The sequence below is a fragment of the Rattus norvegicus genome, chromosome 6 (assembly GCF_036323735.1).
Source record: "Rattus norvegicus strain BN/NHsdMcwi chromosome 6, GRCr8, whole genome shotgun sequence".
NCBI classification, from domain to species: domain Eukaryota; kingdom Metazoa; phylum Chordata; class Mammalia; order Rodentia; family Muridae; genus Rattus; species Rattus norvegicus.
This window is the reverse complement of record NC_086024.1, coordinates 57,961,001-57,985,725: the sequence shown is the minus strand read 5'-3', so window position 1 is coordinate 57,985,725 and position 24,725 is coordinate 57,961,001. Positions and strand designations below refer to the sequence as shown.

The window sequence follows — 24,725 nt, the reverse complement described above, 5'->3', positions numbered from 1 at the left end:
GCCGTAGCCTAATACAAAGTGCATTCAGTCCAACTTCAAAAGTCCCCGGAGTTTTTCATGATCTCAAAACTGTTTAAGAGTCCAAAGTCTCTTCAGAGACTCAAGCCACTGTTTTAACTGTAACCTCCTTGACTTTAGTCAAAACAAAAAGGAAGATCGCAGACTCCCAACGTACAATGGTACAGACTATTTATACACCACCATTCCCAAAGGAGGAAAGGGAGCCGAGTGAGGAAACTGTGTATAACCAACCTGCAATTATCCCCTGTGGATTTGTTTTCTTGCCTCACATTTTCTTACATGACATGGGGTGCACTTTGTCATGTGACAGAATCCTGTGTTCTTAATGTCGCCTTTCCGTGTCGTGGAGACAGCAGATAGCAGAGGACATGTGGCTTACGGTGGGGGTGAGCAGGCAGGTGAGGCACATGTCACTCAGTGTGAGGCTCACCTCCTGGTGGGCTAGTCTGTGTCTTCCAGAGGACCTTTAACCTTCCTGCGCCTTTACCTCTGCAGTGTGAACAGTAACAAGGCATGCCTGTTCTGAGGTCTGAAGTGGCTTAGTGCTGAGAGGAAGAACTCTGTGGATGGATTCTATAATTACACTTGCTGTCGTGTGTATTACACACACGTCCTATGGAATACTGACATTTGTTTTAGCAGAGGACATTCTTGTTACCGAATATGCCTAGGGACCCTTAGACCCAGTGTTAATGTTACCTATGAGCTCCTGTGTTGAAGTGATGCTGCGTGAATTCAGGCAGGAATTTGCAAACGAACTCTTAGGAGCTCTTAGTGGAGTGGACGGTCATTGCTTGCCCATGGCATTTTCTCTTGTTAGAAACCGCACATTGGCTTGCATCTAGATGTCGGTTTTAATACTACAGTTTTTTGTCTTGGTAAAAGTGATAAGGGTTATCACTTAATGTCATACTAGTAAATGCATGTACTATGCCTACAATAAACAGAAAACCTAAGAGAGTTCTAAATCATTTCCTGAGTCTGGATACTATGTCATTGGCCTTTAGAGAGAGACTGGCGGTTTGTAGTGTTGCCTGGGATGGTTAGTGGGACCTGTGGAGAGTGTCATCTTAGAACTGCTGAGTCAGCAGTTGACAGGGGTGAATTAACATGCCTTCTGGATGATTCTACTGTCTGTGGAAGTATCATAGTAACTGGTACAATTTATTAGTCACACTCTGCATTTCAAGTCATGCTTGAATTTCAGTCCTGCAGGTAAAGTTAACAGTGTGCCACAGGCAGGTTAACGGCCCCGCCGAAAGCCACAGACAAGCAGACATAATCCTCTTTTCGCATTACTGCCCAGTGGGACTGCATAGAAGTATTGCACCTAGCTGAATGCATAACATGAAGTGTGATAATGTCTTTGGAAGTGAGTTTTCACTTGAAATTTGTAATAGAACATACATACATACATACATACATACATACATACATTTATTTATTTATTTATTTATTTATTTATTTTCACATTTCAAATGTTATCCTCCTTGCCCTGGAATTCCCCTACACTGGGGAATAGAGCCTTCCCAGGACCTAGGACTTCTCCTATTGAGGCCCTACAAGACCATCCTCTGCTCCATATGCAGCTATATACTTTGGTTGGTGGTTTAGACCCTAGGAGCTCAGGGGAGGGGGTCTGGTTGTTTGATATTGTTGTTCTTCCTATGGGGTTACAAACCCCTTCATCTCCTTCAGTCCTTTCTCTAACTCCCCCAATGGTTGGCTGCTAGCATCCACTTCTGTATTTGTCAGACTCTGGCAGAGCCTCTCAGGAGACAGCTATATCAGGCTCCTGTCAGCAAGCACATCTTGGCATCCACAATAGTATCTGGGTTCGGTGTCTGTATATGGAATGTGTCCCCAGGTGTGGCAGTTTTTAGATGGCCTTCCATTCAGTTTCACTCCACACTTTGTCTCTGTATTTCCTCCCTTGAGTACTTTGTTTGCCCTTCTAAGGAGGACTGAAGCATCCACACTTTGGTCATCCTTCTTGAGCTTCATGTGGTCTGTGAATTTTATCTTGGGTATTCAGAGCTTTTGGGCTAATATCCACTTATCAATGAGTGCATACCATGTGTGTTTTTCTGTGCTTGGGTTACCTCACTCAGGATGATATTTTCTAGCTCCATCCATTTGCCTATGATTTTCATAAAGTCATTGTTTTTGATAGCTGAGCAGTATTTCATTGTGTAGATGTACCACATTTTCTATATCCATTCCTCTGTTGAAGGGCATCTGGGTTCTTTCTAGCTCCTGGCTATTATAAATAAGGCTGCTATGAACATAGTGGAGCATATGTCCTTGTTATGTGTTGGGACATCTTTTGGGTATGTATATACCCTGGAGTGGTATAGCTGGGTCCTCGGGTAGTGCAATATCCAATTTTCTGAGGAACCACCAGATTGATTCCAGAGTGGCTGCACCAGTTTGCAATCCCACCAACAATGGAGGAGTGTTCCTCTTTCTCCACATCCTCGCCAGCATCTGTTGTCACCTGAGTTTTTTATTTTAACCATTCTGACTGGTGTGAGGTGGAATCGTAGGGTTGTTTTGATTTGCATTTCCCTTATGACTAAAGATGTTCAACATTTCTTTAGATATTTTTCAGCCATTCGATATTTCTTAATTGAGAATTCTTTGTTTATCTCTGTACCCCATTTTTAATAGGGTTATTTGGTTCTCTAGTTCTTCTTGAGTTCTTTGAAAAATATTGGATATAAGCTCTCTATTGGATATAGGATTGGTAAAGATCTTTTCCCAATCTGTTGGTTGCCCTTTTGTCCTATTGACAGTGTCCTTTGCAATTTTATGAGGTTCCAATTATTGATTGTTGATCTTAGAGCATAAGCCATTAGTGTTCTGTTCAGGAAATTTTCCCCTGTGCTCATGTGTTCGAGGCTCTTCCCCACTTTCTCTTCTATTAGTTTCAGTTTATCTGGTTTTATGTGGAGGTCCTTGATCCACTTGGACTTGAGCTTTGTACAAAGAGATAAGAATGGATCAATTTGCTTTCTTCTACATGCTGACCTCCAGTTGAACCAGCATCATTTGTTGAAACTGCTGTCTTTTTTCCCACTGGATGGTTTTAGCTCCTTTGTCAAAAATCATGTGACCATAGGTGTGTGGGTTCATTTATGGATTCTCAGTGCTATTGCTTTGATCTAGCTGCCTGTCACTGTACCAGTACCATGCAGTTTTTAATCACTGTTGCTCTGTAGTACAGCTTGAGGTCAGGGATGGTGATTACCCCAGAAGTTCCTTAGTTGTTGACAGTAGTTTTCACTGTCCTGGGTTTTTTGTTATTCCAGATGAATTTTAAGGCCTTTGCATTTAAAAAAAATGATCTGCTAATAAACAATAATCTTCCAATAATCACAAACACAATTCCCCTGTGCCTTCAAGAAACACACTTCAGGGACTGCAGAGGTGGCTCAGGGGCTAATAGCACTTACTGCTTTCCAATGAACCCAGGATTGATTCCCAGTACCCATATGATGGCTCACGAGTGTCCCAGGGGATCCAATGTCTGCTTCTGGCTTCTGAGAGAACTAGACATGCATGTGGTACACAGACATGCATGCAGGAAAGACACCCATACACACAATAATGATATTTTTTATAAGAAGAACACATTTCATATACAGAAGAAAACCTTACAGTGTATTACAGTAAAATGTATCTTTTATTTCAAATTATATAGAAAATTCCCTTTAGGTACATATGATGTATTATTTGGAAATGTATTCATTCATATAAACTAATTTCGAAGTATTTTTGTTAAATTAGTAAAACCTGTGTTTCTTAACCATTTTAGTGTGTATGTGTGTGTGTATGTGTGTGTATGCAGGTGTGTGTGTGCGTGTGTATGTGTGTATGCATGTGTGTTTGTGTATGTGCTTTGTTGAATCATCTCAGTCATTTTCTCTTATGCATACATCAGTGTTGGAATGGAATTTAACTTTCCTAGTCATAATAATAAAAAAGATAAAATATATTAAATTAATAGTAGTGATTAAGCATAAGTAAAACAATAGTTTTCCCCCTCAAACTGTGCCATGCCACATTTCAACTTAAAAGTAAACTTAGAAAAACGAAGAACAGATAGTTTAGCAGAATCCTGTATATTGTCCTCTTGAATTTTATTTCTTCAACAATTCAAAATAATATACAAGAGAGGGAAGTCTCATGTTAGAAAATGTAGGTTCCGTAAATGTCAGTTGAGTCCAGACCGGAGCCGTGGGTGCTGGGTTATGGCTACTTGATAGTAACATGCCTTTGCACACAGAGTACAGTCAGTTCTCTCTACTATGGAATTGCTTCAGATGCTCTAGAGGAAGTCATCCTTCATACTATGGCATTTTACTGTCCTCATCTTTGGCTACTTTAACATTCCTGTTACTTCAGAAGGGGGTATATAGCCCAGATGTCTATTAAAATTTAACAGATGCCTGACAGGTGGCAGAATCAATGACATTTTCAGATCCTACATTTCATTTCTACAGACTGTCACATCTTCCATGGCTGCTAAGTTTCAAGTATCATAGAGATTGGATTATATACATGATGTGTGTAGTGCTTCCTAGTGGTAGAGATATCGTAGTCACCATCTGGTTATCACAGTAATTCTGTCAGATGGCCATCCATGCGTTCCATTTAAAGATGAGGAAATGGTTAGCACTCGGTGCAGTCTTTTTGTAGTGCTTCCAGGGTGTGTAACAGGGCAGAGTTTATCATGCATGCCCTTTACTGTTCATGTGTAAGCTGGATGTTATTTTATGCTCGCCAGGATTCATCTCAGGTGACAGCATTGCTCTTATGTAAAGGCAGGAAAACTAGAGGTGAAAACAGTGAGCTCAGTGTGAGAACTGTGGGGTGGGTGGGTCATCCCTGCACACCGGGAAGAGGCTCAGGCTGCCCGGATTTCCATGCAGGCTTTACCTCTTAAAGCTTGGCAACTCCGAGGGAGTTTCTTCATCTTCTATGTCTTAGTTTCATACTATATCAAACAAACAATACCAGTGACATAAGGTAGTTTTGGAAATTAAATGGGACATAGATCGTAGCCCCAAGAAAATATATTATTGCCGGGTGCATAGAGTAATTCTATAGGTAGGAAGCAGTTGCCTTATTCCATGGGTTACTTAACAAGTTGAGCAGCACACTCGAGGAGAAAGAGTATTAATCCAGAGTCTTGGAATTTAAGAAGTAATAGTTATGATATTAAAACTTCAAGGAAAAACAAAAAGGTTAAAATAATCCAGTGTGGCTTGAAAAGTGTGGTCATAATGTAAGCTTTCTAAGACAGCACAGACGTGTTTTGTGGGGAGACCCTGGGAAGGGAGAGCACTGGCTACTTCTGGACACATGTTTGTGCAGTATTTACTTCAGTCCTTTCCTATGGACTAAACAACAGAGATATTGTCTGGCCTGCTTGGAGTACAACCCATCCAGTGACCATTTCCAGAAATCCATTTATTGTGCATATCAAGTATTGTGCTTCTGACATTTAAAGCTATTCCGTGTGAAGACCCTGCTTTTATAAACCATCTCCACACTTTCTGTAATGTTCCGTAAACCTGTTCTGATTCTTGACTCCTTTATGACATTCTTTTCTAGTTTTTTTATTTCTATAGCTTGTAAATCATCCTCAAAGACTGGCTAAATCCAATTTGCATTGGTTACTAATCTTCACAGAAGCCCAGTAGCAAACTTGACACAAGTTGTCTTATTTCCTGTCTGGTGATGAAGGACAGTCTGGTGGTGAACAATGTATCTGGCTGCTGAGCTGTTGTTTTCTCTTACTGGTAGTGACGTGAAATCTGTTACTCAAAAATTAATGTGAAGAGACTTCAGTTGATAATCGGGGTCTTCTGTTGGACACTGTATTGGTGGAGTTTGAGACTGGTCCTGCTCCTTTTATAAGAATGTCCAGTTTGAGTTTGGCTTTCATCCCATCTTTTCAGCAGTGGGTCTGACTTGGTAAAGCTCCCAACTTCTTTGCTTGGTGACATGGAGTAGAGTCTTTATCTTTGGCATCATGAGCGGCCAGTGCTTTACAGCAAGGTTCCCCAGTCAAAATAAGCAGCGGCAACAGCTAATACTGTACCGAAAGGAAGAAAGGGCCATTCTCTGTTCTGCATTTCAGTGAGAAGCATTTAAGTATTTCCTTTTAGTCTTGATTAGCAGGAGACCAGTTTACCTCACACTATTTTTTGGCCTGAGGAAATCTGTTCTCTGGCCTTTTGAAAACTTTACGCACAGAGGCCAAACTCTGGCCTCTTTTCTCACAGAGATATCTTTCAGCTTCTGCAAAGGTAAGCGAGAGCTTGGCTCAAGGTCCCGGTGTGACACATACACTGATGATTTACCGGAAAATGCAAACACGAGAATGGCTCACATGACCCTTGGCTCGCTAAGAAAGCTTCCCCTGAGCCGGGGGAACTGAGAAATCTAATAAAATACTTCTTGAGGACTGCAGACTCACTCTTTAAATATCACCGGGTAGAAAGGGATCAGGGAAGATAAGAATGCGAAGCACTTAGGAGATTACTCTTTCTAATAAGGCAATCCTTACACTCCCGTAAATACTCTAATTAGAGCAACTGTTTATTGACCTGCTGGTCTGCTGTGTCAGGAACGGCATGAACATTTTCACTGCCCCTCATAACAGCTTCATAGGAGAGTCTGGTTTAGTTTGTTTGCTTTGGTTGTCCTTTCACCTACTAGTAAACAGGCTCAAGGAGCTGATATGCGTAATAAATGGCAGAACTAAGATTTGTATCTAACCGGGTCAGATATGTTAGCCATGCATTTGCAAGTGAGATTAGTTAGTGCAGGCTAAAATGCCGAAGTAAATGGTAGCCATGATCACTGTGTCCAGTCGTGTTGCCTCTCGCCGAACCCGCTGCACACATGGTGTTTCGAATCATCCACTTTGATGGTTTCTACTGTAGTCTTTGAATATTGCTTGTTTGAAGATGTGCCTTTGTGTAATTACTTCTTCCTTTTTCTTTCCCCCTGTAGTTGCATTAAAATCCACCCCGGCTGACAGAAGTAGAGGCCAGGACCAGTGTAGAGCACAAGTCAGAGACTGGCAGGACTTGCAAGAAGGAGAGTTCTTGTTACAGGTATCGCTATAATGCAGTTCCCCTGTGTGGTTCAGGAGCACACAGAAGTGGGAGGGTCATCTATCCTAACTTCTCTAAGTCACTCAAGACTGCAGCACTGGTCTTCTCTAGTTCCCGGCAGATGGGATTATGAGAAATGGATTAATCTGGTCTAATCACCCTGGGATTATGGGAACTGGATTTATCAGGTCTAGTCATCCTCCCTGTCACCTCTCTTAATGAATCTGTATGCACTTTCAGGAATGTCACTCACAGAGAGAGTTAAAGCATGCATTCAATGTACGAAAACTTTTCTTACTTGAATTTTATTTTAATATGTAATATTATAATTTGTATTTCGTTTTAGCAACAATGTGGGACTTACGTGTTACGGATTTTTTTTTCCCCAGCAACCACAGGCTCTCATTTTGTGCTTTAGAATAAGGGAATTTCTAATAGGTTTGACGGTGGATAGGCTCTTAAAGTTTTGAACTGTATCCTCTTAGAGTGGATACCATGTTTGGCTCTCCTAGCATCAGCAGATACTTAACAATTTTGTCGAACTAGAATGGAAGGAGTGTGTACACGACCGTCCAGTGGTTTCCTGATTGCCTGCAGTTCTAGCCAGTGAAGTGAGGGCACAGCTTGGTGTCCGTTCGCTAACTTTGTTGCTGGAATGGAGCTGTATCAGGTCCTTCCTATTGCTGTAATAAGACGCCATGACTAAGAGTGACTTCAGAAGGAGGCATGCACTTGGGCTTACAGTATCAGAGGGTTAGAGTCCAACATGGTAGGGAAGAATGACAGCAAGCAACAGGCACGGCAGCAGCAGGAGTAGCAAGCTGAGAGCTCACATCTTCACACGGGAGCACAAAGATCAAGTGTGTGTGCATGCACACGGGCGCGCGCTCGCACAGACACACACAGAGTGGGGGTGGTGGGGGAGAGAATGAACTGGAAATGGGGTAAGACTGTGTAATCTCGGAGTGACTATGTAATCCCCTAGGGACTGACTTCCTCCAGCAAGGGCAGCTCCACCCCAAACAGCTCCACCAAATTGAGACCAAGTGTTCAAATGCGCAAGACTAAGGGGACAGCTCCCACTAAGCTACCATACTCCACTCCCAATCTGCCCATGGAGCTAGAGGATCTGGTGTTTGCCCCACTGGGTTCCAGGCTTGCTTGGGTCCAGTATTTCTTCCCTGTGCTCCATTCCTCCCTTTTGAAATATTTGGTGCCGTTGTATGTTGGAAGTGTGTAATCTGCCTTTTGGTTTTATAGGGGGTTATAATTAAGAGATTGCTTTGCGTCTCAGGGGAGACTTTGGACAGTTTGAGTAGGGACTAGTGAGAGCTTTTTTTTTAAGTTTCTAGCAATGGACAGTTGTTGTAAGCACATATACTTTTGTAATCCAAGAGGAAGATAAACCTTCATTCACACTGACCTCGAAAAAAGATAAACAAAATAGGACTCTGAACTAAAAGAAGGAAAGAACACAAAATAATCATAATGATAATACAGGCTTGAGGGAAAAGGGGTACAGTGCAGCTCGAACTAATAGAAACAAGGAGAGGGTATAAGACAGTGGATTTCAACATGAAAATATCCATGAGATGAAATGTCAATACATGCATGTGTTTTATATCTGAGAATTACATTTAAATTATTTTAATGTTATATTCTATATGCATTGTGCTTTCTAACAAGTTTTAATATCTTTATAATTCTTTGAAAGCATCTAAGTTTCAAATTCAATCAGTGCCAGAGGTATTTTGGATGGAAGCAGTTTTGTCTTCTGACTAGCTTTCTCCTCTTAATGGGTCCAAAGAATGGTTTTTCCTACTGTGCTCCCTAAAGAAAGGCAGGTAACCATTGCGAATGTTTTCTGTGCAGTTTATTTTATATCAAAAATTGGATGTGGTGTATTTAAAAGAAATCTGGAATATAAGGAAAATGGGAACCCTGATATTCTATCCATGCACCCGTTTGGACTTTAAATTCAGCTGTGATTTTTTTCTCAGCCAAATCGGAGGCATGAGTAGATTTTCCATAGTCCACATGTGTTTGGGAAATGCAGGAATTTTAGTCATTTTGAAGAGCAAGTGTTGAGAGATAAAGAGAAACCGCCTTTTACCTAACCGTCAGTATTTCTGAGTGACAAGTTTATGCTCCACCTCTAACGACACCTTCCTGTCTGCAGGCGCTGAATGGCTTTGTTCTGGTTGTCACGGCAGATGCCTTGGTCTTCTATGCGTCTTCCACTATCCAAGATTACCTGGGCTTTCAGCAAGTACATACACTCCTCCTCCATCGTTTAAAATGATCATTTTTAGAAAATGAACTTTCTACTGCTTTATCTGTTTTTATAATGTAAGATCAGAGTCGACCATTTGTAATTGGAGAGTCTTGATTAAAATGGGTGCTGTAAGAATTGAAAATATATTTTAGATTGTTAACTTTTCTCAGATTTGCTGGCAAACAGCTCCGCTATCTCGCTTTGTGGTTATTGTTTCTCTTTATCGTGTATCTCATAAGAAACTTTTGGGGGCCTGCAGATGTAGCTCTGTGCTATATCTAGTACCTGCTATGCTGGATTCAGTCGTTAGCCTGGCAGAACAGGGGCAGGGAGAGAGCCGTTCAGGCTGGTCAGGTTTTGGGGCAGACAGAACATTTGCCATTAGACGCCATGGGTTACAAAGGATGTAAAACAGTTAGAAAACTAAGGGGATGCTATGAGAAGGCACATGTGAAATACCGCAGTTAATACTTTTAGTTCTGGTGCCTTTACATAATAAGTATTACCTTGAAAGAAATGCTTTGACACTGAGCTTAGAGCATACAGAGTGCACAGATGGTTGATGAGGGAGCGTAGGGAAGACAGGCATGCAATGAACAGTAGACAAGAAAGCCCTGAGAGACACGAGTGTTGGCTGTGGGAGCAGTCTTGAGTGGATGCTGTAGGTGGCAGTCAGCAATGGAAGCATCATTAAGACAAACATTAGGAGAACTGTGAACCCACTGGTATTTGAGGGGCAGGAACATCTGATGCCATCTGGGAACACCCCAGAAGTACACCGAATGCTTGCTGTTCTTCTGTATCTGCTTCTTACATGGTAACATCACAAGCATCATCTGAAACACTTGATAAAGTCTCTGGACTCCATTCCCAGATATTCCATGGCACTGGGTCCTAGAGCGGCCCGTGAGTTAGCATTTCTGTAATGTACAAGGCTACTGGTCTGCATACCACAGGCTGTTTACCACATTCGTGGTTTTTATTATAGACACGGTAAATATGTGCTGGTAGCTCTCATTCGAGAGAAAGTGGATGCTTTAGTTATGTTCCAGATCACCCCAGCAACTATGTAACCGATGCACAGAGGTGACTTAATACAGCATTAAGTTTTCAGGGAGGTGATTAAAGCAGTGGGATGTGGCTATTGTCATGGAAGCTAAATCTTAGTTTTCTTTGTTTAAAACAATGTTATTGCTAGTAGAGGGATGCATGGATGAGACAGGGTCTAGAACAGTGGTTCTCAACCTTTCTAATGCTATGTATGACCCTTTAATACAGTTCTTCATGTTGTGGTAACCCAATAAGCTTTCTTGTTGCTACTTCATAACTAATTTTGCTATTGTTATGACTTGCTATATAAATATCTGATATGCACGATATCTGATATTCCACCCCCAAAGGGGCTGCAACCCCCATGTTGAGACCCACTGTTCTAGAATATTGTCAGCCGGTGTGAAATAAACAAGGACTCTGAGTAGATCTTAATATGGAGCAGGAATGAGGAACAGGAAGCTGCCTTGTGAGCCCCAGCATTTGCATCAGGAAGTGGGAAGTGATGGCAGATGTGAATGGTTAGGGGGTCTTTGCAAACCATCATTTGCATCCAGTTCACCATTGCTAACAGGTGCCCACTGATCCAGACACCTTTTGAAACTGCTTTACTAAACCTTATCACTCTTTAAATTACTACATTTATTTCCTCATGCCCCTTTCTTTAGTCTGATGTCATACATCAGAGCGTGTATGAGCTTATCCATACAGAAGACCGAGCTGAGTTCCAGCGCCAGCTTCACTGGGCTCTAAACCCCTCACAGTGCACAGACTCTGCACAAGGAGTAGACGGTAAGAAAGTTTGCCAGAAGGTGATGCCCATGCTGTCGGAATAGGCTAAAAAGTTGTGAGGCACAGAGCAACATGCTGGAGATAGGGAATAAGCCAGGCTGTGTGAGTCTGTACTGGAAACCAGAGCAGACCACAAGGGGATGTTGAGCCAAGGAAACTGTCGTCGATGCAAGCCATAAAGAGTGTCATAAAGACGGTTGTGTGGTTAGCACTGTGAATATGTGTCTGGGCCCACCTGGGGGTGCATGTGTGGAGACCCAAGCTCACCAACCTCAGATGTCATTCTTTGCACACCTTCTACCTTATTTTTTGAAACAGGAGTTTTCACTGGCCTGGAGACCACCAAGAAGTGTAGGCTGCTGGGAGCCCAGCGATACACTGTCTGTCCCTCCCCGGCTCTGGCTTTCCAAGCACACATCTCCATGCTTGGCTTTTCTTGACATGGGTTCTAGGCATCAAACTCAAGGTCATGCTTGCTTGGCAATTTACCAGTTGAGCTCTGACCCAAGCCCAGAGCAGTACTGTGTTGTTGGTTTTTTTTTTTTAAACCAACACTGGTCCCATTGAGAAAGGTAGAAGGGACATACGGGCATGCAACTGAAGAGTGTACATCATTCTACTAAAATGTCCCCATAAGAATTTACACTAGGATGTGCAAGAATCAAACCCTTTTTCCTGATGTATGCATTGTTTTAAGATATCGGTGAAGCGGGTGAGAAAACAAAACCACTGTCAGAGACAGAGACGTCATTGACAGCCGTAGCTCACAGTGTAGAAGTGCTGATACGTTTGGGGCTAGTCAGTCATTTTTGAAATGGTATTTTTAATTCAAAACACAGACTCCATTTTTAAATCTGTCACAGGTTTAACTACTCAAACCCTTACTGTTCACAACAAATGTAAAGGAGACTGTGCTGTTTCCTTCCTGCAGAGACTCATGGCCTCCCACAGCCAGCGGTCTACTACACGCCAGACCAGCTTCCTCCAGAGAATACCGCTTTCATGGAGAGGTGCTTCAGATGCCGGCTGAGGTGCCTGCTGGATAATTCATCTGGTTTCCTGGTGAGTGCATAATCTTAAAAGACTGCATGTTTGGATGACTTAATAAAATACAAGAAAGTAGTCCTTAAAAGCTAACATTTCAGGGCCAGTAAATTGACTCAGGTGGTGCAGAGTTTTCCTTGAAGAATGGGGATCTGATTTTGACCCCAAGAGCCCATGTAAAAGCCTGGCATGGTGATGTGCATCTGTAGAAAAGCGAGGGCATGATGAGAGGAGTCTGGAGGAGGCTGGGTGCTCTCTCTCTCTCTCTCTCTCTCTCTCTCTCACACACACACACACACACACACACACACACACACACAGACTATCTTGGTTGCAGCTTAGAACATTTGAGATGAACATATAGCAATTGACATTACATGGAACCTTGTTTACTGGTTATTTTGAAGGAAATTTTAAGGCTTAGAGTTAGCCAGCCACTCTTCAATTGAATGCCAAGCATTCAGGGGTTGTGTGCTTCCCACACAGGAAGAGCGTAGATGTATGCCTGTCTGAGATAAATGCCAAATAAAACGCTTATATTTGTTAGCATCTGACAAGAGGCTTCCTGCAAGAAGTAAGCCAGGGAGCCACCTAGCAGGGTAGGGAGATTGTCTGTGATATTCCACCCACAGGTAGAGAAGAGTTAGATCTTACATCAAGCCTCCCGAATTACTGCGTTTTGTGAGTGTATTACTTTTGACAATTGTTTTTGCTGACAGAGCTGTAATCTGAGAAGGCATTCCCAGTGCCACTACCTAAGGCTGGCGAATGTGATTAGGTGGGACGTCCCTGTGGGCGGGGCTTCTGCCTTGTGCTATATCAGATGTGTGTCACACTCTTAGACCCCACCCGCGTATAAACTCTGGCCTCTGTCTCCCAAACCCATTCTTTGATCTCTGCATTCTTTTCACAGCTTTACAAGTTCCATTTTACTGTTTTAGTAAAATCATACTTTTTTCTCAGTAGGAAAGATTCCAATGGGCTATGATATGTAGATCCTACATGTTTGAAAATTAATATGTCGTTTGACGTGATTGCCACTTTTTTCTTAGGCTATGTATTGAGGGCTTGGTGTGCAATGGCTGTGGAAGGTGGGATTGGTCATGTGATTCTAAGCACAGAGATGATAGGACACTCCTGTCATGACATAGGGGCAGGGTAGGTCACTTAGCAGTGCCCACTGCCCCACTCTATCTTAAAAATCTTAATAGACTTTCTATAGAGAGAGGAGTGAAATTAAGTTAGTGGTTGAGCCTTGGGAATGGTTCTTTATAAACCCCCCCCCCAGGAATATGATCGAACCTTTGAAAATGAAACTGTTATGCACCGTTAATTTTTAATGACTTTTTTTTTAAGGCAATGAATTTCCAAGGGAGGTTAAAGTATCTTCATGGACAGAACAAGAAAGGGAAAGACGGAGCGCTACTCCCTCCACAGTTGGCTTTGTTTGCAATAGCTACTCCACTTCAGCCACCGTCCATCCTGGAAATTCGAACCAAAAACTTCATCTTCAGGACCAAACACAAACTGGACTTCACACCTATTGGCTGTGATGCCAAGTAAGGCAACCTCTTCTCTCAGAGTTCGTCCAGTGTGTCTTGTATTTTAGAGCTCTGTAATCGTGTGAGATGTGGTATAGATTCTGACATCACCAGGGCAATCTCACCAGCTTGACAAACAATCCTACTAGTTTGTATTATTTACTATGCTTGGTTTATTTTGCATTTTGTAAAATATATTTCTTAATTTTTAGCTTTGGAGATTAAATAACTGTCTAAATAGAGTTAGTTAACTAAAAAGAATTTATATAGAAACATTCTATTTTTTTCCTCCTTTCAAATGGGAGAGTGCAGGAGGCAGTGTAATAACTTAACAGGCTCTGTCTCTAAAGGACATTCTGAGCCATCCATGTGCTCAGCTTTTCAATTCATTTTACTTTCATAGTTAACTATGCTGGATTCATTTTTGACCATCTTAATGTTAATGGCCTTATTCAAAGGAAGAAAACAGGCTAAAATCTGAAAATTCATAGCCATAAGGAAGGAAATGATAATTTTGAATGTTGTAGAAATCACACACCGCCAATGTATCTTGGTTGTTTCACAATCTGGTCCTTTTGTTGAAACAGAGGGCAGCTTATTCTGGGCTACACAGAAGTAGAGCTGTGCAACAAAGGATCGGGATATCAGTTTATCCACGCCGCTGACATGCTTCACTGCGCAGAATCCCACATCCGCAGTGAGTTGGAACGCTTGTGACCTTCCTGACAAACGTCACAGGCAGTAGAGCATGTTAAGCTTTCAGAAAGATCTATTGATTCTTGTGTGTGTGTGTGTGTGTGTGTGTGTGTGTGTGTGTGTGTGTGTGTGTGTGCGCGTGTGTCCGCACGCATGCTTGTGCTCACGCGCGCGAGTGCTTGTGGTTGTTGGGGAGCAACTTGCAGGAGGCAGATCTCTCTCACTTTGTGGGTTCCTAGGATCAACCTCAAACAGTCAGACTTGGTGGCAAGCACCTTTAACCAGAGAGGCATCCCCCAGCAGTAATGGTTGTCATGTAATTATTATGAAAGTCACTGTTTCGGCCAGTGAAGCTTTGTTCAGGGGATCTTTAATGGCATCATACGTATATGTTAATATAAAGTCAGGAAATACTAAAAATACTCCTCATTTAATGTGAAAACTTTTACTTTCTCCCGAAGCTAAGCGCTTCTCATGCCTGACGGGCTCTCGATATTTCTCCTAGCCTTTTACATATTAAGGTTTATCTAAAATGGGGAAGACTCTGAGGAAGCATTTCTGCGCCTTTCAGTGCATTTGCCGTATTTAATTGTCACCGTATTTATTGTCACAACTGATGGTTAATGGGATATTCATCCAGAAATGTGTCAGGGTGGCTTTTTAAAAGATCCGTGTTTTATGTTTTAATTGTGTGCGTGCACCTGCCTGTGAGGGGGTGTGTGAGCGCCAGTACAGGTGAACTCGGGTGCCAGTAGAGGAGGACATCAGGCTCCCTGGGACCTGTTTACTGGAGGTCCTGAGCCGCCCAGTGTGGCTACTGGGAACCAAAGACAAATCTGCTGCAAGAGTGGCTCGTTCCAGTAGCTAGCGAGCGAGCCTCACTCCAGGCCCACAGAGGGGCTTGGTTGCAGGGATGTACTGTATTGATATAGGGTTTGGTGACCTTGTTGTAAATGTTTTAAATTTAGTGATTAAGACTGGAGAAAGTGGCATGACAGTTTTCCGGCTTCTTGCAAAACACAGTCGATGGAGGTGGGTCCAGTCCAATGCACGCTTGATTTACAGAAATGGAAGACCAGATTACATCATCGCAACTCAGAGACCGCTAACGTAAGCATAAGAAAAGGACATGTTCTGCTTTTGTGTTTTTATAAGTCTTCTTACATGAACATTAAAAAAAAATCTTAAGGCAATGGAACCTAAAACTTAAAATGGAAAAGTTAAAACATTTTACCAAGAAAGAGCAGGGCAAAGATGAAAAATGTTGGAAAAAAAAAGGCAAAAGTGACAGGCTTCATTGAGCAGCCAAGGAGATAAAGCTAAAAATTCCCAACTCATCCTCTGGTTGGAGAGATGAAAGACTAAGACATCTTAAAAATAAAAGGAAACTATGAAACTTGTTCACAGTACTTACACAGCAATTTGGAAGTTCCTCACATATTCCAAAAAGGAATCTTTGATGAAAGATTAGTTGCTTTTCTGCAGTTAGGTAGAGGTAAGCATCCTGACTGGGTTTCTCCTTCCTTTTGAATATCAAATTGACCAACAGAATTTGTTAAGGAGACAAGCTCTTGACAGACTGTCTTACCTCACTACACTGCCTGCCATGCCTTTCTGTGTGTGGTCTTCTTTCTACTGCTGGCTGATCGACTGCCACTCCTTTCTGGGTCATCACGGGCCCTAATTGCGCTATCTTTATACTGTGAATACATGTCTTTGTTTGTTTGTTTGTTTGTTTGTTTGTTTTTTGGATACATTTTGTTCTCCCTCATAATTATCTTGGCTCTTCTTTACCTTTATGTTTCCAAATGTACTTTAGAACTCATTTATTAAGATGAGTAAATTCCCAACAACAACAACAAAACTGTTGGGATTTTGAAGGATTTCAGGAATAAGTGAACGTTTGCACAGAACTGAGTCACTAACCCATAACCATAGTGAATGTTTATATTGCCCATAAGGGTACGTGGAGGGATGCTTCGTAAAACCATTGATAGGTGCAGCTAACAGACCCGTAACTTCATTAGTTTCTTCCAGGCTTAAACATTTCATTTACTCATGTGCTGTTGTCCATTCATTCTGTATTCCACTTATGTCTTCTAGTTATTATTTTATATGTTCCTTTTTTTAGTATTTATATATTTTCCTATATAATTTTAGCTCCGTTGGTATAATACTAGTCGTGAGAATAATTTAGTTCAAAAGAACATCCATGTTCCTTGCTATCGAGCTCAGCTTTAGTACGTTTTACCTTTCTTTTCTACTTTTAGAAATATCTTACTTAAATCATGTATGATAAAACTCTGATGTATTCAGACCTTCTTGTCTACCCCATTAGGGATGAAGAAGGACGCGAACATTTACAGAAGAGAAGTATGACACTGCCATTCATGTTTGCCACTGGAAAGGCTGTACTGTACGAGATCTCCAGCCCTTTCTCTCCCATAATGGATCCCTTGCCAATACGCACCAAAAGCAACACTAGTAGGAAAGACTGGGCTCCCCAGTCAACCCCGAGTAAGGATTCTTTCCACCCCAATTCCCTTATGAGTGCCTTGATCCAACAGGACGAGTCCATCTATCTCTGTCCTCCTTCGAGCCCCGCACCATTAGACAGCCATTTTCTCATGGACTCCATGAGTGAGTGCGGCAGTTGGCAAGGCAGCTTTGCAGCCGCAAGCAATGAAGCTCTGCTGAAACACGAGGAAATCAGACACACTCAGGACGTGAACCTTACACTCTCTGGAGGCCCCTCGGAGCTCTTCCCAGATAATAAAAATAATGACTTGTATAGCATCATGAGAAACCTAGGGATCGATTTCGAAGACATCAGAAGCATGCAGAATGAGGAGTTCTTCCGAACCGACTCCTCCGGTGAGGTTGACTTCAAAGACATCGACATAACAGACGAAATCCTGACGTACGTGCAGGATTCTCTGAACAATTCAACTCTGCTGAATTCAGCTTGCCAGCAACAGCCTGTGAGCCAGCACCTAAGCTGCATGCTGCAGGAGCGCCTGCAGCTGGAGCAACAACAGCAGCTTCAGCAGCAGCACCCCACTCAGACACTGGAGCCCCAGCGCCAGTTGTGTCAGGTGGAGGTCCCCCAGCACGAGCTGGGTCAGAAAACGAAGCACATGCAAGTCAATGGCATGTTCGCCAGTTGGAACCCTGCCCCTCCCGTGTCTTTCAGCTGTCCTCAGCAGGAACGAAAGCACTATAGCCTCTTCTCCGGCTTACAGGGGACTGCACAGGAGTTTCCCTACAAGTCAGAGGTGGACAGTATGCCTTACACACAGAACTTTGCTCCCTGCAACCAGTCACTGCTACCAGAACATTCCAAGGGTACACAGTTGGACTTCCCTGGAAGGGATTTTGAACGATCCCTGCACCCTAACGCTTCTAATTTAGAAGACTTTGTCAGTTGTTTACAAGTTCCTGAAAACCAAAGACACGGGATAAACTCACAGTCAGCCATGGTCAGTCCTCAGGCGTACTACGCTGGGGCCATGTCCATGTACCAGTGCCAGGCAGGGCCTCAGCACACCCCTGTGGACCAGATGCAGTACAGCCCTGAGATTCCAGGCTCCCAGGCGTTCCTAAGCAAGGTAAGGGCTTTCTACAGGGAATAAACCTTGTAGGTCCAAGCATCTCCGTGTAGTCTATTGTGTTTAAACATATTGTCAGAATCCTTTTAGGCAGCAAGCAACTTTGGGACTACTTCTTATACATTTAAGGTCAGGTAATTAACTTCATTATAATTTACTTAAAATAGTGTGAATAATAAATTATTTTAAATAATTTTCTTAAAAATAAGTTGACGTTAATTTAATAACCACTAGGGAGTGTATCACGGTACACCAGTAAGTTTCTGTGGGCAAATATTAGTTTATTTGAAGACATACTGGTTTTTTATTTGAAGACATACTGGTTTAGCTTCTAAGAATGTCTTGACTAATACGAAGTTCATTGCCCTGTTTGCTGTTTTAGGACGGCCATTTACAAGTGTGGCTTGAGTCGCAGTGCTGGTTGTTTCTAAGGTTGTTAATATGTCTGCTGGATCTGAGTGCATGCGCTTTTTTTTTTTTTAATAGAGAATGAAGATGATGGTTTTTCTCAATCTTTTTCCTGATAGCCCTATTTAATATTTATTATAAAGAAAATGGATTAGTCATACATTGGATATAATTGATCCATTAAAGAATAGAATATTAGTATTTGCCTCAACACAGTGCATCTGGAGGACAGTATAGAACACAGAGAGCAAAACTGCTTATCACATCCATGTGTGGAAACTTCCAAGGCTGATGCCTCAGATCCTGGAAACAGGGCAACAGAGCGGGGCTGGCTAGTGGGTACTGACAGATAGATAACAGGAGTAACTTTGGGTCTTCTACAACAAAGTAGGATGACAGTCGTTAACAACAATTCATTCTAGGATTCAAAATCAGTGGACAAAAGGAATCCAGATGTTCTTAACACAATGATAGATGAGTGTTCACAGTGAAAGATAATTAGCTGATATGCTTACATTACACATTATGTAAATGAATTAAAATGTCACATTGTAGCCTGTACATATGAGTAATTACATGACAGTGAAAAAAAACTAACAACATTTTGGGCCTGGAGAGATGGCTCAGCAATTAATACTTGCCTGCACTTCTGTTTGATCCCCAGCACCCACATGGCAGCTCATAACTGTCTATAATTCCAGTTCCAGGGATCCAGTGCTCTCTTCTGCCCCCTTGAGCACCTCACACTTGTGGTACACATATATACATGCAGGCAAAACACTCCCACACATTATTTTATTTAAATAAAGTTTTATTTTAAATAATTTATTGTTTTCTGAAATGAAAATATAATTACATTCCTTTCCCATTTCCCTTTCTTTTCTACAACCCTTCCCATCTACCACCCACCCCCACCCCCTGATGTTTTTCAAATTCTTGGGTCTTTTCTTTCATTGGTGTGTGTGTGTGTGTGTGTGTGTGTGTGTGTGTGTGTGTGTGTGTGTGTGTGTGTGTGTTCCTAATGTATAAATACAACCTACACAGTGTATATTAATTGTAGGTATAAGACAACCCCAAGCAGCAACTCATGCCTGGTGTTGGGGCTGTATGGGGCTGTAGAGCGAATTCAAAGACAGTCTGGAAAACGGTGAGATAGAGAACAAAACTACAATAAGGTCAAGAGTGTGGATAGCTCCGTGGTGGAACTGGGTTAGCATACTCACGGTCCTTCACTGGACCTCCAGCACTACAAAATAAATGAGTTACTTGAGGCAACTAAAGGAATAATTTTATGAATTTTATTTTAATCTTCATTTATTTCATCAACTATACATCACAATGTGAAGGTTTTATAGACTGTCAATTCTTATATTCATTCTTCGCTTCTTTTTTAGCAGTTCTGAAAACAAGACTGTTGTAAGAAGGCAGGTGTCTTGGTTAGGGTATGATGAAACACCATGACCAAAAGCAGTTTGAGAAGAAAGACTTTAATTCACTCACAGTTCCACATAACAGTTCACCATCAAAAGTGGTAGGGGCGGGACTCAAGCAGGGCAGGAACCTGGAGGCAGGAGCTCATGCAGAGCACTTCCTACTGGATTGCTTTGGAGAGCCTGCTCAGCCTGCTTCCTTACAGAGCCACACAATGGGCTGGGCCTACATCAATCACTAATTAAGTAAATGCCCCATAGGCTTGCCTGCCTGCAGCCAGATTAATAGAGGCATTTTCCCAGTTGAGGCTCTCTCCCCTCCAGTGACTTTAGCTGAGTCAAGTTGACATAAAACTAAACAGAACAACTGGCCCCTTGTCAACTTGACACACAAAACATCATTGTTCAGCCAGAACATTTCCTTTCTCATTTATCCCCCAAGATAGCACATTAATGTTAATATCACAATATAAAACATAAGTGGCTTTAAAAGTCCCATAGTCTTTACAAATATGAGCACATTAAAAGTTCAATCTGAATGCCCATTCTCTTTTTTAAAAATCTAAAATTTTGTTTTAAAGTTCAAAGTCTAAGCTGTGGGCTCTAGACTTCTGGCTCCTCCAAAGGCCTTGGGGTCAGCTCTCCAGTTCCGTCCTCTGCAGGACACACACTTTATCTTCCATGCTCTGGCAGATTTTACTTCATAGCTCCTGTTCTCGGTGGCCATCCTGTGGTACTGGCATCTCTAGAATCCTGGGGTCTTCTGTTACAACTTGGTTTTACTTTCACCAATAGTCTCTCCTCGGCTCTCTTCTTGGTGTCAAGCCTCAACTTCTATCTGTGACCCCATTTATTCCAAAGCTATTAAGTCCACTGAGGCTGCACCTTCACCAGTGGCCTCTCTTGAACTCTCGCAGGGCCAGCTTCGGCCTTCTCCATGGCCCCTTCATGCCTTCAAAACCAGAACCATTTGGGTAACTCTAACTCTACCAAGGTTGGCTACCAGCACAAGGTGCAACCTTGGCTACATCTGGAACACAGCTTCTGTGTGCAGATCCTGAGGACGCTCTCCAGAAGACTTCACCAGGTGTTGCTGGTCTTCGGCCCCTGCTGGGGCTACAGTTCGATCTTTTCTCAGTTGAGAAATTCCTCTTTGATGCACTAGCCAATACAGCAACCAAGCATCTCTTTTATTTGGTAACTTGCAGAACAATTTAGTAAAGACATATTACAAATAAATTGGTTTAAGATCATACCTATAGTGTATCATTTCAAGAATAGCAAGAAACATTTGAAACCCAGATCTGGGCAAAAGTGCTGGTGTCTGAAATGCTGCGTAGAAGTTCTGGATGGAATTGGTTCACTGCTTCCAGGATTTTGATGGGTGGTGGCAGGATTGGATAACCCTATGACAATCAGGCCCCAAGCCAGATGAAGTGAGATAATTGTAGCATTCTCTACCATCTTTAAGTTATCATGTAGGATTAATGGGAAAACCCGATCTTCTGAAAGAAATCAGTGTGTTAGCCAACCTGGAGGTCGACGGGACTAAATGTGTTTTTAAGGTGTTCCTTAGATCTTAACAAGCCGCTGTGCTGAACTGGGTTTGTTTGCAGTTTCAGAGTCCGAGCATTTTAAATGAAGCCTACTCGGCAGACTTGAGCAGCATTGGCCACCTTCAGACTGCTGCTCACCTCCCTCGCCTGGCAGAAGCCCAGCCTCTTCCTGATATCACACCCAGCGGATTCCTGTAGCTCGAGGCCAGGATGAATTTCAGTTCATTCAGGAACAGGACACCAGAACTGTGAGGGTTGGACTTCAGTACGCTTTCTCCAAAACAGATCTCAATGCTGGTGTTTGGTGAAGGAGTTTAAGACCATATTGCTAGTTACCTATAAGGTGGGATGCTCTGAGGGGCACAGGGAGCGGCCACGTGCATTCACAGAGCTCCAGCACCTCGGAGTGCACAGTGCTTACTGTGGAGAACTCTTGGATTCTCTGCTCAGTAACTTCAGCTGGAAAAACAGTGAAGTACTCTGAGCTTTGAACTTGTGGATTCTTGTTAGTATACCAAATACGGAGTTACAGGATTAATCGGTTTCCTATTTTTAACCTCTGTTTTTGTCCCAGATGTTAAAATAAATGGTTTGGTGCTTTTCTCAAAAGAAAATGTTTTCCTTCTGCACTGTTAATATAAAAGTGCCTCACGTTTTTGTTTTTGTTTTTTTTTCTATCTACCTGTAACACAGGGTGTGTATTTTATATGAAATATTTTTATCTCTTTTGAATTAATATTCTTTCTACACACAGAAAGTTTCTCAAATCCCAACTTTCTTTTTTTTTAATGAATCCAGGCATGTTTTTACTGCACTACTCATCCCCTTTCTTCAGATAAAGGGCAAAGGATAAATGAAAGTTAACTATTTATTGTGTAATATACTTGCTTCTGAACGTTAGATGTTCCTCTGTGCCTTATGTTGAAAAATTTGAAAATAACATATTGCCAAAATTATTTAATTACTGCGTACTATTAAGAGAGTAGCAATTGAATTTTAACAGTGTTTTCTGAGAAATGAGCCCTGCTGGCTTTCCCTGAGACCTCCAAGATGAAATCAGAAAGGTCACCATAGAAAATGCTAAAGATGGCTGTGCCCATTAGCCTGCAGTGAAGGGAGGTGGCGCTTGTTAAGCTAGTTAGCTAAATTAAGCAGAGCACTCATTTCATTGTCTGAATTCTCTTTAAAAAACTGTCTTGGGTCTGTAATCCTTTTCGTTATATTGACTTTATAAATTCCACTTCTACTAGTGGAAACTATTAGTTTTTCTCATATTTGAGGAGTTAAGATTGAAGATGCCGTGTTTGGTGCAAGGTATTTTAATGACTGAAATGAATGGTGCATTGTGTAAAGGTAACGAACAAAATAATCTATAAAATGTTTTCAGGTTTCACTTAAGAATAGTTCTTACCTCATATGCATATGTTTTTTCAGTGTATCTTGTTAAGAAATCAAATAATGAATTGAGGCTTTTGAGCTGGCATTAAGATAAAGATAAGTACAATTCACTTCCCTCCATACAGTAAGTTGTTTGTGTGATAGAACCTTTGCTACCAAGATGGCTAATCTGTCACTCCGCCGAATGTAGTTCTCAAATTGCTTAAAGAAAAAAAAAATGCCAGTGTCTGTCATTGTCTTTGTCATCGCTGAGATTAATGTATGAAGGGCATGGACCTGGATCTGTTTTTCATATATTGTATAAAAACCTGATGAAATCCCAAACTGAGATGTATGAAAATATAGCATTGGTTCTCAACCTGTGAGTCATGACTCCCTTTGGAGAGAGAATGGCCCTTTCACAGGGGTTACCTAAGTCCATTGGAGAGCACAGATGTTTATATCACAGTTTATAACAGTAGTAAAATTACAGTTTTGAAGTAACAATGAAAATAATTTTATGGTTGAAAGAGTCACAGAATTAGGAAGGTTGAGAGCCACTGAAATGCAGGCCTTTTTATTTTTTTAGAAAATTATTGTATGTAAACATGCCATCAGGTAAAAAAAAAGTCTCTTACTTCTATGCATTTTAAGTCAAAATTTTGAAACTTTAGGATTAAGCATTGAAAAACAACTGTCTAAAACATTTCACAATTTGCTTTCAGCATGAGATATCACCAGTGGTCTGAACTAATATCCTGTTTTTCTATGTAAACTTTACATTAAAAGTTGCCAGAAACCATTTTGTCAGTCTCTTCTGCATGTTACCAAATGTTCAGTTAAAAAAAAAAACAAAACAAAAAACTTTGGACACTGTGAGTATGATGGCATTTAATCACACACTTATCAAACTGAAAGTTTTAAAAAGCAATATTGTGTGTTCTTATCTATATAAAAATAGCTAAAATGCCTAAGAATAATAAAATCACATTGAACTGCATATTCATTTGTCTGTATTGCCAAATGCCAAATGGAAAGAATGGTTAAAGCACTGCTAGACTGTGGGATTAATTTCTGGATGAAACTCTAAGACTCTGTATGTCTGATTGAAGTTCTTTTCTGGGTGTGTGTTACAGCACCTGAACACTTAACCAATATGCCATTGTATCAACCACTCAATCCTTACTATGCACAAGCTAGTTTGTTCCAGCATCAATAGAACTTAGGTTTACATAGCTTCTTGCTGTCCTTCAAACTGTTATTGCTTACATATGCAGTGCATAGATTTATGTTCGAGTATGATTTATAATGTCCTTAAATATCAAAGGAAATGTAAACAGTGATATACGATAATAAACTAACCACCAAGTATGAATAATGCTCTCCTGCAATTTTTTCTTTCTCTCTTCATAGAGAACTCAGAGCCCTGTAGCATCATATGATTGCTAGGCAAAGATGGTCTTTATAGAAAGATCAACACACCATGTCTTTCATGAAAGAGCCACTTAAATCTCCTGTCTGAACTGTTTGATCTGAGCAAACTCAGGTTTACAAGTGATCTGTAGTCCCCAACCACGAGTGTGTTTATGTTGGCGCCCACACATGACGGTAAAGTTGTGCAGTATACCACACCACTGATGTTCACTCTGTGATGTGATACATGCACGTCAGAACAGCCTGTTCATATCTCTTACTATATGTCACTGAATAACGATACATGAAGACTTCAATCAGCCCAAAGCTTCCTGAATTACAAATGATCTCAGTTTACCACATAATACCAAGACTGCTGACCCA

The 24,725-nt window shown here is 41.5% G+C and overlaps 1 protein-coding gene across 5 annotated transcripts in view; it reads left to right on the top strand.

Annotated features, from left to right (window-relative positions):
* Ahr (aryl hydrocarbon receptor) overlaps positions 1 to 24,303 on the top strand; it is a 37,479-nt gene extending 13,176 nt beyond the window's left edge. The window contains exons 3-11 of one of the 5 annotated variants that reach the window (NR_131776.1): positions 7,048 to 7,151; positions 9,331 to 9,420; positions 11,145 to 11,268; positions 12,200 to 12,330; positions 13,669 to 13,871; positions 14,441 to 14,550; positions 15,518 to 15,659; positions 16,888 to 18,286; positions 21,612 to 24,303. Coding sequence is in view for 3 of the 5 variants with exons in the window: in NM_013149.3 (NP_037281.3) it covers positions 7,048 to 7,151; positions 9,331 to 9,420; positions 11,145 to 11,268; positions 12,200 to 12,330; positions 13,669 to 13,871; positions 14,441 to 14,550; positions 15,518 to 15,659; positions 16,888 to 18,157; positions 21,612 to 21,749 (2,312 nt within the window). In the remaining 2 variants the exon portion in view is untranslated. Of the gene's footprint in view, positions 1 to 7,047; positions 7,152 to 9,330; positions 9,421 to 11,144; positions 11,269 to 12,199; positions 12,331 to 13,668; positions 13,872 to 14,440; positions 14,551 to 15,517; positions 15,660 to 16,887; positions 18,292 to 21,611 lie in introns of all 5 variants that reach the window. The other 4 variants (NR_131775.1, NM_001308255.1, NM_013149.3 and 1 more) reach the window with 4 other exon arrangements.
* Positions 24,304 to 24,725: the final 422 nt, after the last annotated feature.